At 40.0% G+C, this 16,946-nt stretch overlaps 1 protein-coding gene across 3 annotated transcripts in view; it reads left to right on the top strand.

Moving 5' to 3' along the window:
• Window positions 1-323: 323 nt before the first annotated feature.
• YWHAZ (tyrosine 3-monooxygenase/tryptophan 5-monooxygenase activation protein zeta) overlaps window positions 324-16,946 on the top strand; it is a 30,673-nt gene continuing 14,050 nt past the window's right edge. The window contains exons 1-3 of one of the 3 annotated variants that reach the window (XM_074353065.1): window positions 324-445; window positions 1,136-1,319; window positions 4,184-4,488. In XM_074353065.1, coding sequence (XP_074209166.1) covers window positions 4,195-4,488 — 294 coding nt within the window. In that variant the 5' untranslated portion in view covers window positions 324-445; window positions 1,136-1,319; window positions 4,184-4,194. Of the gene's footprint in view, window positions 446-755; window positions 895-973; window positions 1,320-4,183; window positions 4,489-16,946 lie in introns of those variants that run through there. The other 2 variants (XM_074353064.1, XM_074353063.1) reach the window with 2 other exon arrangements.

Raw genomic sequence — 16,946 nt, 5'->3', positions numbered from 1 at the left:
GGAGAAAACAGGTAATGATCACTATGTTTTAAGCCATTTAAGCCACTGCAGCATGAAAATCTTCAAGTGAAAGCTTTATTTAGACAGAGAAATCTAACCTACGAGAAAAGAGTCAGTACGGTCAAACCTTTTCCTTTGCCTAACTTCATGTTAAGGCCCCCGTGGTCACTTCCATCTAAGGACGCTGTCTCTTCCCCTGGGGGTTTGTAGGCTTTCAGAGAGCCGCGGCGCCTCCTCCCAGGCTCACCTCCCGCCAGCTCCTCCCGCCGGGCCCACCTCACCCCCACTTCGCGCCCACCCATTGTCCCCTCGCAGCTGTCACTGCGCGCAGATTCCCCAGCTCGCGATTGGAAAACCATCCCGTCGCTCAGCCCACACTCTGGGGCCGGATGCCTCACTCTCTTCAGAACCTTAAAAGGCTCCGGACGCCTTCCCGAGCCAGCAGGTAAAGCCACCGCGGCGGAAGGGAGAAAGGGAGGGGCCGCGCGCCCCCGTCGCCTCGCCCTGGAGGGGAGAACGGCAGACTACGGGTGGGGGTGAAATCGCGCCATAACGGCCCTCCCCAAGCCTCTGACCGCATGCCCCCACCCCCAAGTCCAGATCATAATGCCCGCGCCGCTAAGAGGCTCTCGTAATCCAGCCCCCGGGTGGCCCCGGGGACAGTTACCACCGCGAAGCACGGAGGGCGGGGCGGGCCAGGCGGCTTGGAGGGGGTGGGGGGGGGAATGTGAGAAGTCCCGGATGTTGCTGAACCGGAGCCCCTTCTAGAGGGAGTAACAAGCGCAGGCGCAGAAGGGCCGCACGAAAAGCTAAGGTGGGGGCAGGGAGAAATTTCTTCTCGGCTGGTTTAGAGGCGTGAGCCGGCGGTGGCGAGGGATCTGAGGGGAAGGCGAGGTAGGTGGGGGTAGTAGTGGCCAGGAGGGGGACAAAAAGAGGGGCTTCCTGCCCAGGCATACTCGGGACAAGAGTAGAGAAGTTGGAAGCCGAGCGGGCTGGGGAGGAGTGTTGGTAGCGGAGAGGACGCTCGCTCCTCCGCTCGCCCTCTAGCGCGGGCGGGCAGGGCGCGCGCGCTGGGGAGCGGCGGTTGCTCTGGGCCCCCAGAGCTGTGGGCACCAATCAACGGTTGCCATAGCAGCGTTTGACGTCATCGTGCGTGTGGTGCCCCTGCTGCCGGGGCTGGTGATTGGAGGAAACCCCGTGTCTGCGGAGCGGCTGTAGCCTGTGAGCAGCGAGATCCAGGGACAGAGTCTCAGCCTCGCCGCTGCCGCCCAGAGACTGCTGAGCCCCCGTCCGTCCGCCGCCACCCACTCCGGACACAGGTAAGGGACCGGCCGCCGCCTCGTCGCCCCGCTCCTTCCTGTCCCGGGCCAGCCTTCCGAAAGAGCGGGGCCGTTCCCGCTCCACATCCCCTCAGTCTCTTTCGCCCCGCGGTAGCGGCGCTGGGCTGAGGCGGAGTCTCCTCAGGCGGAGACGGGCGGCGGCTTCTCTTCCGCTGGATTCGGGCGGGCGGGCGGCTCGCGGCTGCCTCGGGCTACTTGCTTCCGGATCGACGCCGCGGCCCAGATGAGCGTCCGTTCCCGGTCGGGTCCCCGGGGGTGGGAAGGGCGCCCACAAGCTAGGTCCCCGGGGACCCGCCCGCTCCCGGGGGTGGGCCAGCCGCGATCCGACCCGCGGCCCCGAAAGCCCCCTCTTCCGCGCCGCCCCGCTGCCCGCTTCCGCCTGAGATAATGACTCGGCGGCGGCGGGCATTGCAGTGGCGCAGGTGAGGCCGCCCCCTCCCCGCCGTCCTCTTCTCCTCTCCCCTCCCCCTGCCTCTCCCGCCCGCTCCTCGGCGCAGCCTCCGCGCCCTGCGCTGCGGCGGCTGCCGCGGCACCCAGCCCTCCCCCACCCGGGCGGCGGCGCGGGCTCCGGGATGCGAGCCGAGGGGCCGGGAAGCGCCGGCCAGGTAGACCAGGGCGAGGCCGCGCTTCTGGCGAGCCGGCTCTGGGGTGGGGCTCGCCCGAGACAGAGAGCTGAATTTCCTGGGTCCCGGGGGGGGGAGGACTTGAATTTTCCCGGCGGGGTGGGGGATGGGGCTGGCTGTCTCTCTCTGGGTGGAGGGGGGCTCGGAGCCCAGGTGGGGGTAGAGACGAGGAAGACGGCGGGCGCTAGAGCGGGAGGGTTCCTCTCTGGGTGTGTAGACGCCGACTCCGCTCTGCGGGGCGGGTGAGCCCTAGCGTAACAGCCGGTGGTGGCCGGGCTAGCCTGGGTGTGGCTCGCCCCCTCCCCCACCTGCCGCAGCTGTCGGGTCCCCGTAGACTAAAGGAGCCCCCTCGGTGTCCGGTGGCGGACGGACGCCGGTGGGAGAGTGGGGTGTGTCCGTGGCCCGGCGGATCGTGGTTCCGCTTCTGCGGGTGGCGCTGGTGTCTGTTCTCCAGGCACAGGCGGGCGGCTCCCCCTCCTTGGCTCGGGCGGGGGCGCTCGGCTCCTCCCTCCGGCCCTGGTGGGGGAATTAACTCTCGGCAGTAGGTTGGGCTCCTTGACACAGATCCGCCATGACAAAGAGGGAGACTCGGGGACTCGAGCGGAGGCACACGCTTGGGCGGAGCCAAGGAGGGGCGGTGAAGATGGAGCGGACGGGGCGGACTGAAGGGTTTGCACTTTAAAGTCATGGTCGGCCAGTTTTCATCTCATCCCCCTCGATGTCTGACGTCGGTTAAGGGTTAAATGGGTGCGGCAAGGCCTAGGAGCGCTGGTTATTCTATGAGAAACCTAATCCATTTCCCCTTGTACCCGAAGGGTTGGGGAGAGAAACCTTTGTGCTGGTTTTAGACAATTTTTTATTAGAAGCAGCATTAGCCTAAGAGCATTTTCGAGTTCCTTGAGGAAAAATCAATAATTTCGAGAAAGGGGTTGAAAGGGGATGTTAATGCGATCACAAATTTTAGTTTTCGCATTGAAACAGTGTACTTCCCATTCAGGCTGATGCTTACTAGTTTAAATACTGGGGACCTGTACCAATTTGGTTTTTGGTTTTTGTTTTTAAGTATTGTGGGATTTCCCTGGGAAGGTAAAGGGAGTCATTCAGTTCCCATAGAGACAGTAGCTCTTGTGTTCATCACTCAGGCTGTACATTTTTCCTTAAAATCATTTAGCCTGTGGGATCATTGTATGACTTAGTATCTTTCTGTGCTATTTTAGGACCTTTCAAAAGAATATCTTAAGGAAGAGTATAGCGGGGGTAAATTGAAAAGTTCAGGGAGCTTTAAAATGAGAGAATTAGAAAGTCACGATAAGAGTAGCTTGAGTTTGAGTGATAACGTATTCAATTAATTTTGACTACTAGAAACAAAATGTAATTATGCATTTAAACTGAACAGTGACATCAGAAACACTGGTTCCCCTGGAGCACTTAATGTGTATATTTTAGTGCTCACAGATAGAGTTGGAGTTCCAGGACTCATGGATATATCTTTTAAGCCTATGCATATTACAAGGTACAGATAAATGAAGCTTTAGGGTCAGTTAGATACTGATCCTTGGTGGTGGTTTTATATTCAGAATATCGTAAAACAAGCAATTTGGTTATTTCTCCGAGAAAATTGGCGTGCTATGCTCAGCTGACAAGTGTTGCAAAGATCAGTGGACTTGGGGTGGTGGGGGTGGAGTACCAACTAAAATTTAAACTCTCTTGAAAGGACTAGCTATTAAAAAAGTAAAGACATGTATTAAACTGACATGAATCGTGATTCTCGAAGTATGATAAAAAGTAATGCTCTTCATAGGTGGTGTTTTCACTGAAGAAAGCTGCTTAATTTTGGATTACTTAGTGATACTGCAAACTAGAGTTGAGATTTTGACCAAGTAAGATTAAAGTTGTTTGCAAGGTAGCCTCTTGGTCAAATGTGCTTTGACCTTATGTGAAATTAGGGTCTTCTGAGCAAAGATGAGGTAATGCAATTTTAGTTTTGCTAAACCAGTGTTAGCAGCTTTAAATGTACCTTCTGCATGCTTGAGTGTGCTTTTTTTTTTTTTCTTGTTCTGAGCATCTTTTTGAGAGGCTGCATTAAATTCCTCATGTGAAGAATGTCCCATAGGTAATTAGGTTTGAGAGATTAACATAGTTTATTTACATAGTTTATAATTTTGAGTCTGTTTGTTTTAATGGAAAAAGTATTTAAATGCTACTTTTTTTTTCCTGCAGAACATTCAGTCATGGATAAAAATGAGCTGGTGCAGAAGGCCAAACTGGCCGAGCAGGCTGAGCGATATGATGACATGGCAGCCTGCATGAAGTCTGTAACTGAGCAAGGAGCTGAATTATCCAATGAGGAGAGGAATCTTCTCTCAGTTGCTTATAAAAATGTTGTAGGAGCCCGTAGGTCATCTTGGAGGGTCGTCTCAAGTATTGAGCAAAAGACGGAAGGTGCTGAGAAAAAACAGCAGATGGCTCGAGAATACAGAGAGAAAATTGAGACCGAGCTAAGAGAGATCTGCAATGATGTACTGGTGAGAATCAAACCATTCAGTCTGGCGTCACTGTGATACAGGGCACCTATAATGAATTATCAGTTATGTTACTTATAACTTTTTCTTTCTTTGATTTTTCTTTTCCGTTTAAAGATGGGGTGTTCTAGAAATCGAAGTCTTTTAGGGTGTCATTACTGAGATGTTAAAACACTTGTGGTTAAGTTTGTACAAAATAAGTGCAATGATGATTATCAGTCAGTTCAAAGAGAGACTGGTAGTATAGTTTGTTCTAACTGGAAAGATAAAGTAATAGTATTACCCTTTCAGTTATTAGAATATTTGTTGTAGTTCTAGGGCTGATTTTTTTAAAAGAACATATATAGATGCAGAAATTTTACTTACCTTGTTTTATGTAAGATGTAGTAAGAGACTTGTTGAACACTGTACCCTTCCCTGGGTTAGCCACTATAATGTGCACGTAATGAGTAAGCTACACAGAAAACTGGCGTCGGGGTTGCTTTTGCCTCTTCCTGAATTTAAGTGTTGGAAGTCTACTTTGAGCACTGACAACCACAATGAAAGGTTATGAAAAGCTCAAGCTTGATTTTCCAGGTTCAGTTTTAACTATTCAGTACCTACTGTGTTGAAGCACTGCTTCTCTAAATAGCTTAAGAGAATTGAACATTACAATTTGATTGATTTTAATGTTTTCTTCCAAATGGTGACTTTCTGCTTCAGGAAAGTTTAAATCTGAGGGTAAGTTGATAGAAAATCCAATCATTAAGCATGTAATATCCTATATACAGTAATACTTTTCCCTTTTAATGAACCAGGAGTTTTTGGAATAATATTTAAAGTGGGTTTTACTAAATGATTACCCTTATATTGCAGGACTTCAGTTTATACAAGGTTGGATCTCAGTATGATAGGGCTCTCATATGTGGAGAGATGTAGTATCCCAGTTTATCTGAAAATCCAGCTGCACTACTTACTATTTGAACCTTATTCACAGAAGAACTACTATAATGATGTTGTTGTGGGTTTGGGGTTTTTGTTAAAGTTGTAATAGTATTAGGATTCCTTTACACTAGCCTAACTAATGGAAGAGTGAGTAGCTTCAGTTCCTAAATCATGAGTATTGTTTCTCAAATTTTCTTTAGGCTGCCTTTTTAAAGAACAGTAGTTTTTTATCTTAACGTGGGCTCACAGTCTTCTCACTTGCTGTCTGTCTTGTGTGTGGTTTGTTTGTCTTTGATTGCTTACTTGAAATTTTTATATTGATAGCTATCATTTATTTCTAAGATCAGAAGGGAATTCCATTCTTTTATTGAGGCTAAATGACAAATGCTTATCTTTTGGTTTGCTAGGGTAATAATATTTAAAATTTGAAAATACCATGTTTTTCTTTCTGTAATTAAAAAATATGTTAGGCTTTTTCCATCTTGCTCTGTTTACTGATTAGTACCTGTGTACATGTTACTGAATTTTGTTCACTCTCATGTTTTTCCCTCAATTTTTACACCTAATCAAATTTTATTCTGGTTTCAAAGAGTTTGTTGCAAGTTATAATATCCCTTAAGAAAAGTCAATTTTATAAATAAAAGGGGATGTGGTATGGTAACATTTACCCTCTACTAACAAGCTTATTTGCAATTCCAGGTAGGTATTTGCATGTTTTCCACACAAAAAGAATAAAAACTCCTGTCATTGTGAGGGTTTTCCTAGGATAAGACTGTAGTGGTTTTAATGTTACTCCCCTTTTCTTTCCTTATCAAAAAAAAAAAAAATACTGCATAGGATCAGTGGGTGAGAATTACTGGGTTAATCTCTAAATAGCTTTTCTTCTTGATATGATTATTTAAGGGGGTTTAATATTGGTCACTACCCATGTTGTTCTTCAGACTAGCACCGGCTTCTCACCAAGTCTAAATGAAATTTCCACTTTGAAAGTATAGATAAATAAAAATTTAATTGCTTTAGCATGCAAAAGGCTCAGAGAATTCTAAAGCTTTTGCTTCCAGCCTTAGTCTATTCAAAAGTTAAGTTCTGTTAGTGATCTTTGCACGGCTCATACCTCCTAATATATAGTAGATACTCAAGTATTTGTTAAGTAAATGAGCAGAAAGTCTTTGGGAAAGAGAATAATAGGAATTAGGTTAGCAGCACTGCTAATTTTCCAAGGCCTTTTCTGCTTCAACTTGGGAAAATTTGATATTTACAGATACTGTGATTCTTTACAGGCAGGCTTCTTTTCCCTATCTTTTTTCAGACAGGTCATGTTGCCTCTGGAAACATATTGCATGAAATTCCTTTTCCCCTTTTTAGTAAAATGAGAGAATAAAATACAGCAGAACTGATATTTCTTCTAGGGAAAAAAATTCTTTGAAGTGATGTACTTGGTGATTAGTGAAAGTATGCTTAATTATATCCCAGGATCTTACTTACATGATAAAAATATAACCAATTATAATTTTTATGACTCTACTTCTTCCCCCCCCAAACTTTGATTTTTTGGGGGGAAAATAAGAAGGTAATATCTTTCCAGAATTAATGTTACTGGCTTGGGGTATTAGTGATGGACCAGACCTCATTGTTTTATTGAGTACCTGTATCATACTGGCTTATTCTTTCTTCCATTAGTGGGAGCTAACCTCCACTGTTCAAAGTTTTTCTGAAGAGCTCTTTAGTCCATTATTAGGTTACTGCCATTCTAGTTATGTGCATCTGTCAAGTGTTTAGTTTATATAATTTCCTAAGAAAAAGAGCAGGGACCATGTTACTTTGTACAAGAGTCAGAGAGCATTACTGTGGGAAATGGTCACTGGCGTATTCTTCCCAACATGGACTACTCTTTATGCAAGATAATTTGCTGTTCTTCTCTTCTTTGGGTTGTTAATTTAAAATTGCAGTATGTGAACTAATGCAGTCTGTCTTTTCTACCAGATCTTAGACCAGATCTCTTTGTTAGTGGGGGTGGACCTCAGCACTAATGATGCTTAGCATCTCTTCTGCCTAATTTCACAAGAAGCCAAAAATTGGGTAGTTTTGTCTTGAAGATGATGAAATGGAAAATGAAATGAGGAAATGCATATTAGATTGAACCTAAATCAAGCTCAAAGAAGAATGTAGAGCTCCAGGTTTTGAATCAAACCAACTTTTTACCATTGAATAGCCAAGTGGCCTGAAGAAATCACTCATCTCTCAGAGAAAAACTGAGCTCAATTAAATGGGAATAATATCCACTCCATGGGAATGTGGGGAATGAAAATCATGTAATGCTCTTAGCATGCCACTTATCTCAGCTTTGGGCTTCTGTTTAAAGCAGTGACAAGAGTATAAGCTGGCCTCTAATAGTATAGAGGACTCTTAACTCAGGATTCCAAGAATTAGATTTAAAAGATCCAAGAAGCCTTAAAAATTGGGTGTTTTTTTTAGAGGAGAAGGTCCATACTGGCCAGCAAATTTTTAAAGGTTTCATTTAAAAATTTGGAAACCACTGGTGTATAAGGTAAAAAGAATGGCTTCCTCTCCTATTAGGACATAACAGTTGGGAACAGTAGTTGTGTGATTCAGTTGACTTGACTGAGTTCCATTTTATTATGCTTTTCTACATTTTTAAGGAGTGGTTTTTAAGGTGTGGTTGCTGGGCACTGGTTTTTATCTCCAGCTCATAGAACTGCCGTTGAGCAGAAGCAAGCTAGAAAACCAGGCAGCTTTGGGGTCCTTCCTAGACTGACTGTATTAATATATGTCTTGAGCTTTAAAAACTGCTATATAGAGTTTTAAGTTGAAAATCACTAGGCAGCTCATTTATTGGAATAAGGGCTTCTTAAAAGAATTCTGGTGTTATGTTCATTTTTATCACATATGTTTTGTCAGGCACTGCTTTTGATATGTTTCAGAGTACAAAGACTTCATACGACATCGCAGATAGCAACAGTTCCTCTTAGGAAAGAGTACATTAGACAGTCTTTTTGGTAATAAAATTCAGTAGTCATTTTAAAAGAGTTTTCATGACAACCATTAAGTATTACATCTAGTGAGGTATTGTACAGTTGGAGAGTCTGAGACATATGAAGTGGAAATGAGAGAAAATAAAAGAACATAGACTGGAAAGGCCTAGCATAAAGCCAGTCTATCAGTTAAGTGGGATTTGGTTAATCTAGCAAATTAAGTGATGGTTCTGTAAAAGAGTTGTTGGAGTCTAGATCATTCTATCAGAACATTATTAGGTAGGGATATTGCTTCATTTAAAAATCCTTTTCCAGTAATTTTGTAGTAAATGAGCCTAGGAGAGAGGGGTACTGGTTAGATCATGAAGGGCCTACTATATTGGAAATAAGGATTATTATTAACAGCCACGGGCAAACTTCAGACAAAAGAAATGACACAAGATTTTGCCTCTAACAAGGTAGATTGACATACAAAAACAGTTTTCCTTTTATAAAGGAAATCAGAGCTTTTGATTTGACCCTTTTTTTTTTTTTGAAGATTTGATCTCTGATAATCTGGTTCTGTTCTTTGGACTAATTTTCTCCTTTGTTAATATCAGAATAGATTCTCAGTGCCCTCCATCACAGTTTATCATCTTTTATACATTAACTTTTGGTTTTTTTGGAATTGGGGCTTTAACCTATGAAAAACTTAGGAGTTTTTTTCCCCCCTGTGAATATATCTGTTTTCGTATCTGATGAGTGGTTCTACCACATAAAGGGAGCCCAGTATAGGAAATAGTTCAGTGTTTATAATACTGAATTGTTATTGGACCATTTAGATTAATTTGACCACAAGCTTTTTATTCCAAAATAAATGATCTTTGGCACATTTACATGGAAGAATGTATGTATGAGAAATAAATTTTTTTGAAGTCAAAATTATGGGTGTTCTGGTATCAGCTGACTTAATATAGTCTCTTGAAATTGTAATAATAGGCTTTAGAATTTTTTTTTCTAGAATTCCTGAGATACCCGTATTGAGAGTTCATCCTGGTTTCCATAGCTCTTGCTTTATTACGATTTTAACATAGAGAATAAATGTTGCTCTTTAGGAGATTTAGAATTATTGTCAGTTTCAGTATGCTGCAAGCAAGAGTTCATCTTCCTTTTGAAACTACCTGACCTTTCTAGCCACCTAATTTTTAGCCATTTTCCAGCCTTAATCAAAAATGACATCTTGAACTCAACTTTGACTTCATTTTCTGATTGCAAGTAGTTATTGCTGTGTTGCTTAGATCATTGGTTCTCTCAACCCTTTACTCTCATGTTGATACTCATGTGTATGACACTTCTATGGGTAGTACCCAGGATTATTTGCTATTCCCATTGTACTAGTAGTTCTGCCCCTTACTCTCTCACTCAGAAGCATATTGGCAAGAAAGTGATGTTGTAAGGATAAGCTTGACCTAGTGTTAATGGGCAAAAGCTAAATTGTAAACTTTTTACTGCTGCTGGTGGTCATTCACTTGGACTGGGTATCTTTACTGTTCTTTTCCCAGTTCCATGCTACATACAGCTCTTACTCTTATTTTATAAAACAGTTCTTTCCTTCTGTCCATTTGCTTGATCTTTATCAAAATATTCTACACAAAGCCTTTGACTCTGATTTGGTCTTCTCACTGTTCCTGACACCGACCATTGCTAATTCCCATCTTTATGGCCTGAGGGTTTCCTGCTTTATTACTCTGATTTATAGCTTATTTTAATATTGATGTCCTTTTTTTTTTTTAACTCTAGAAGATTGGCTCTATTCCTTCATTTCCCTTGAAAACAGGACAATTGACGCATGTGGTGTTTAATCTGTGAAGTATGCTGAAGAAATATGATATGCTTAATGTTTAGGTGGCACAAGTTTGAATTTGGCTTGAGAGAAAAGGCATGCTTAGCCACCATGTTCTTATCAGTTCCCATTGTACTGAGTACGTTTTGCAACAGGTCATTCCGTATTTGTTCCCTAGTGAGTAATTCCCTATAATGAAGAAAAACTTGTATCTGAAAATTGCTGTGCAGTAGCAGTCATTTGTCATTTGTCATTGATAAAGTTTTACACTTTCTGGTAAGGTATAATGTGACATAAGTACTAATGTGGTGTAAAATAGTCTTGGTAGATTTCACTAATTTTTTCTGTTGACTTATTCTTTTGCTATATAGTATGGATCTTGGAGACAAGAAAGCATGGATAAATATAGCTGGCTTGTTATGTTACCAGTATGGTCCTGTTGTATTGCAGCATATTGCAAAAGGTTTCAGCATACAGGCTTTTTCTGAGTTTCTTTGACAGAATTTGTTGTGAGCTTTCTTCCCTTCTCCCCCAAGTAAAAATATGGTTACAGTGGTATTAGCCATAGTAGGATGGCAAAGTAAAAACGTAAGGTCAGTCAAATGTTAATCTGTAGAGTTAAGTAGATCAAAATAAGACTGTCCAGTGGGTTGGCCTTATTTATTCTTTTAAATCTAGGAAAGATCCATTTGTATTTAATTTTCAAGGAGTGCCCACTTTTTGTGGTATTGGAATTTCATTTATTTGAATTGTTTAATGAATTGGACATCATTAGAGAAGTTAGAAACACTTTAGTGGAGGTTAACTTCCATCTTGCAAACGAGTTTTGAGACCTAGAAGTTTTTTTTAAATTAGCAGTATTACCAAGGAACCCAGTGGTGAGTTTAATGTTTCTCATCTGAGTAAATACAAATGCGTTTCTGAGGAATACTACTTCTCTTGTTGATCCAAGACTGTTGAATTGTCAGCTTATAATTATTTTTGCTTGTTAAAATAGTATTAAACACTATTGCCCAGTTTCAAAGGATACTTGAACCACGTTCAACCCAGAGACACTTGATGAAAGTTCTGCTCAGAACACATTAGCTTTAAAATGTGGTTCTGAAAAATGTACAGTTGAGGACAATGTTTTATATAGGCATGCTGTAGAATAATTAGAATAAGCAAGTTCTCAATTCAGTAATTTGATGAATATTTTACTGCTGTGTTTAGAAGATGTTTGAAAATAAGACGTATCAAAGGGATCATGCTCTTGTTAATAGTAACGACTTTTCCTTCCAGTTTTCCCTTTGGTAGTTTCCATCTGATAAGAGATGATTACCATCAGACAGTTAACTTAATTGGATCATAGGGATGAGACTCAAGAATAATCTTGTGTAATATTCCTAAAAATAAAGTAAAATGTGTACTGCCTTACTTAAAAGGGGTGATATAACCTAGCACAGGCTATGTACACTTTGGGGGTTTGAATTTTTAATTTATTTTATGACTTTGGGCAAGTTATTAATCTCTGACTCTTATTTCCACGTCTTCAAATGGGAATGGTAATGGTAGCATCTACCTCTAGGATGTCTTGTATATAGAGTTAATATATCCCCATGATGATATTAAATAGCAGATACACTGCTTACTTTCTTTTGTGCTTCTGTGATGTCACATCATTGTGGCTTGATTTATTAATTTTGGATTAAATTTAAGAGAAGTTTTAATAAACAGCTTAAACTTTAATATTTATTGATTACCTGCTATTTTATAAACCCTGTGCTATAAAGAAAAATACAATAGATATAAAGAGCCTGTGCTCTTAAAAAAAATCTCAACAACCTAGAGGGGAAAATACTATGTGTTGGTCGAATTCAGAAAAGCTGGTCTTCAACTTTTTTAAAAGTGGCTGATAAAATCTGGTCCCACTAAGGGGTTTATACGTAATATGCAATGTGCACGTGCACGTTTAAAAAACAGTAGGAAAAAATGAAGTGTTTTAAACAAACAAAAATGCTTTGTGATAGAAATATTGAGAAATGGGGCCTTGGTTGGTGAGAAACTTCAGCCCAGGTCAACATTAATGCCAACTCTGAAAGGGGGTCTGGAGGTAGGGAGAAGGAAAGCCCTCAAAGAGTGTCAGTAAGTTTTAGCAGTTACCGCTCAGGGCTCGGTGGGTTATTTTTGGTATCTTTCACTATTTTACTTTGAATCTTTAGGAGGTACATTTTGAATATGAAATTTAATTCTCCTGGGGATTATTTTGCTAGCATTAAGGATCCAGAGGCAGGCAGTTCTGATTTAATTTAGTAGTTTTTAGTCCCACTTATTGTTAACCTTTTCACCCAATTGATTTTTCCAAAAAAAAAAGTTTGTGTTTTTTTTTAAGAGCACTTGAGGCGTTCTATAAGCATTGAGTTTTTGTGTGGTTATCTTTTGGTTTTTTGGCAAAAAAAAAAAATGGAGCCAACCACTCTTAATTTTTAACAGGAATTTAAATGAAATTTTAGGCTGGTCTTAATATTCCTTAAATACCAGGGATAATCTATTTGGTATTCTTTTTGGTATTTTAAAAGTTCAGTGGTGAAAATGTGCCATCTATTTCTTATTAATGATAAATGCATTCAGTTAAGTGATTGGTCAGAATTCTCTATGATTCCATTCTTGAACTTTATTTTAGCAGCTGTCTCTTTTCTATATGACCGTATCATTTGTAGAACACATAAAATTTTAGTCTTAGGCCAGCATTGCACAGAAAGATGAGTGCGCAGAACGTCAAAATGTCTGCAAATGTCTACCAGATTAGTTCTTAACCACCACCTAATTCATTAGCATTTTGGTGGAATACTTTTCTAATTGGTTGGAAGCAACTGGTGAAGTTGCAAATGAAAGAAAGCCATTCCAGCCACGAGAGGGAGTAAGAGACTAATTTCCAAATTGATGGGCCTCTCTTGCGACAAAAATAGCTGCTTTTTTTTTTTCTTTCTTTCTTTTTTTGAGAATTTTGAGGGTTCTAGGAATGATAAAAGTCTTAGTGGCTCTGTAGAATACAGTGGAAGTCCTGGGGAAATTTCCTCTGTGCACAAGGGAATTGTGCAAGACCAGAAATTTAAACTTCTACATTGTGCTGTGGAATTTAAATTAAGTTTCATACTGATGATATTTAAAATGACATTTGTGGGGCTTTTGAGTCTTTAATAATAAAATAAATTAGGAATTGAATTTTATAGAATCACTGAATTTTAGACTTAAAGGAGCATCCAACCTAGCTTTTTCATTTTCACAGGTCAAGAAGCTGAAGCAGAATAAGACTTTGTCCAGTTACTTGATCTGTATGCATGTTTGTTCTTTTAAAATCTAGGAGAGTCCCTATTGCGTTTAATTTACAAGGAGTGCCCAATTTTGGTTGTATTGAAATTTCATTTATTTGAGTTGCTTAATGGGTTGGACATTCCAGAATTAGAAACGTTTTTTTAGTGGAGGTTAAATCCCATCTTGCAAACTGGAAAATTTACCGTTTTGTTTAATTAAAAGTGATGGCTTTAGTTTTAGACTATATTTTAGGGCTCTGTGCTTAAATGAAAATAACAAGAATCACACTTGAGAGCCTTGTGCCTCAAGTTCTTGGCACTTTTTCTATTTTAGCTGTCGGGATTTTTTTGAGCCTGTCTGGTACGAAAGGATAATACCTATTTTCTGACCTCTTTTCTTAGTTGTGTTCATGGAAGAGGGCGGCGATAGTACAATCTAAAACAGGAATGGGTTATGGAGGCTTGGTCTTCCCCGTGCTCATATCTGGTATGGTCAAGGCAAAGGAGATTGACCCAGCTATGTTTTCAAATTGCAGTCCATAAATGTCTCAGTAGAGGTTGATTCTTTTGCTTTGATGTTCTGGGACTGCTTAATATTTGCTTAGTGACGTTTTATATATATTTTTATCTTAATGGAAATTAAATTTAACACTGACCAATTGGTGGAATACTGTTAAGACAAAGTGGGAACCTCCTCTCCACCCCTCATATTTTTATTTACAAATGGATCATTTGTTTTTGTGCTGTTTTTCTCCTTAATACAAGTTTTACCGGCCCAATAAGGAAATTTAAAAAACACAAATGAGCACAGAAAGGGTATATGGGTGGAGAGCAAAACTCACTGGAAATGCCATCTTCCAGAAATAGTCACTATTAAAAAGAGTTTTCCTTTAAAACTTATTTTTATATAATGGTAATATCAAGTAACCAAAAGGGAAAATAACCCTTTCTACATATGGTAGTTAAACTGCCTTTCTGACGAGTTACTTATTTTCAACTCTTTATTTTGAAATAATTCAAGTTGGGGGGGTAGAATTTCCCATATATCCTTTACCTCATTCCCCAAATGTTAACATGTGTAACTACAGTATAATAAACAAAATCAGTAAATTAATAAAATAATGAATAAAATAAACTGTTATATAATCTGTAGCACTTATTCACAAATTATACCACTCACTGTCATTGTCTAATTCTAATCCAGAATTCAGGATCACAGTTTGCATTTCATTGTCATGTCTCCGTACTCTCCTTTAATTTGAATCAGTTTTTCAGTCTTTGCCTTTCATACTTTTGTCACTTTCTTCAAGAGTACTGGCCAGTTATTTTGTAGAATGTCAAATTTCAATTTGGATTTGTCTGGTGATTCCTCATGAGTAAATTCAGATTTTGCATTTTGGGGGGATATTCCTGGAAATGATACTGTGCCCTCCTTGGTGCATCATAATAGCAGACACATGGCTATTATCCTGTTACCTAACTATTACCTAGATAGGACATTATATTTTTGAGTTTAAACAACAGTGAGGAGTTTTAAAATCGCTCTATGGTATAAAAGTATCAAAAAAAATTTTGTAGATGTCCCATAAGTATGATTACTTCATCAAAGGTTAGAACTAAATATATTTTGCCAACATGTTTTCTAAATGGATTATGTCATTTTATAATAAATGGATTACTTTTTGAAAGGGGGCAATATCGCAGCTCTATAACTTATAATTTTCCTTCGAAATACATTTTCATTAATTGGATTCATGTATTCTAATTGGCAACCCAAATCACAGCACATAGCCCAGTGATTTAATTTGAGTGCATAGTGGTAGGTGATCATTCTTTAGGACTGAAATAAATATATAAACACTTTATAATGGATACTTGTTAATTTTTTAGAGTTTAGTCTAAGGACCCTTAGTCTATTATCTGATTCCCATTTAAGAAAGAAAGGAAAGGAAAAGTGACCTTTTAAGAAAATATAAGGAGTAGTGGTAGGGTGGGAAGTTGAGGGCATTAGAGGAGCTTTCCAGAGATGAAATTTGGGAGGAAGGTTTTGAAATGAGAATGCTATAGTGAAACACAAGAAGATTGAATGAGGGGATGGGTTATCATTTTGTATTTGAAACTCCCATCCATCTTCTTGGTGACAGAGTTTTAGTACCAAAATCTAGGTCTCCTGACTTCTAAACAAGTTTATTTGCCTATCCTACCATGTCTCTAGTGATATTTTAATTTTTTTTTTGTCTTTTTCTTTTTCTTTGTCTCCTTTAGTTGTCTCCTCCAGAGTCATTACATAGAAACTCAGAGCTTATCCAAGGGTCCTGAAGGCATATTAGGATGTACTGAGCCTGCCCTTCAGCTGCTGTTTCTGATTATACTTGCTTATTAGTACAGCACCCAAACACCTGTCATTTTTGAGCAATTTCTCGATATTTAGAGAAGGAAAACATTGTTTTTTCTTTTTGAGCAAAATACTGTCTAACCTACAGTATAAACCTGAATAATTTCTATCCTGCTTTATCTTAACTAATTAAAATTAGTTAAGATGATGAACTTTTGTTTTTTATCTTTGAAAATTTTTTATTTTTATAAGATGATGAATTCTTGGTCTTCAGGATGCTAGGCTAAGACTTCCTTCTAAGATTGTTCTACGTTTCCTCTATTATATTTAAATGTAACTGTTCAAATTAGTATGTATACTAATTGGGCCTGGGGGGTTGTAATCTGTGTGCCTAATGTGTGCAAAATGTGTGTCTTTAAGGAGCCTATAAGTAAGGCAAGAATATATACATGAAAAGTCAAAGGTGCAAAATCATAATTTAATTTTATTTTTAATTATACTTGCTCTGGATAATAGCCATTATAGAGCATAGGATATAAAGTTAAAAAATAAAACTTCTCTGACATCATCCCACTTCCTCAGAGGTAATCTCTAACAGTCTTTTTTTTAACCTCCTGGGAACTTGCTGTACCCATGCAAACAGTTCTGTCCTTGAAGCTCATACACATAAGGCTATAGGATCATATACAGACTATTCTGTAACCCACACACACAACACTTTGATGTATATCTTATGTTTCATTCCATTTTGGCACACAGGCTCGCTCTTTTTAATGTCTCTATAGTATTATGTGGGCATAACATAATTTATTGTTGATATTGATGGAAATTAAGATATTTCCTTTCGTTTCTCTTTCAGTTAAAAGCTCTTCACCAGACGCTAGAGGTATAGAAAATGGAGGCTAAACAGTATTTTTGAGAATTAGCTTTAGGGAGAACATGGCATTAGAACTGGATATTGAAAGATGGACGGCATTTATTAGCTCAGATTCCTTTAAATCAACCAACAGTTCTTAAAAGTGATCTGTGGACCCCCTGGGGGCCCTGTTGGGGGGTCCCATGAGGTTGCATCTATTTTCTTGATACTCAAGTTG

Source organism: Camelus bactrianus, chromosome 25 (assembly GCF_048773025.1).
Source record: "Camelus bactrianus isolate YW-2024 breed Bactrian camel chromosome 25, ASM4877302v1, whole genome shotgun sequence".
Classification (NCBI taxonomy): domain Eukaryota; kingdom Metazoa; phylum Chordata; class Mammalia; order Artiodactyla; family Camelidae; genus Camelus; species Camelus bactrianus.
The sequence above is the reverse complement of the archived record's forward strand: the minus strand, read 5'-3'. Positions and strand labels throughout refer to the sequence as shown.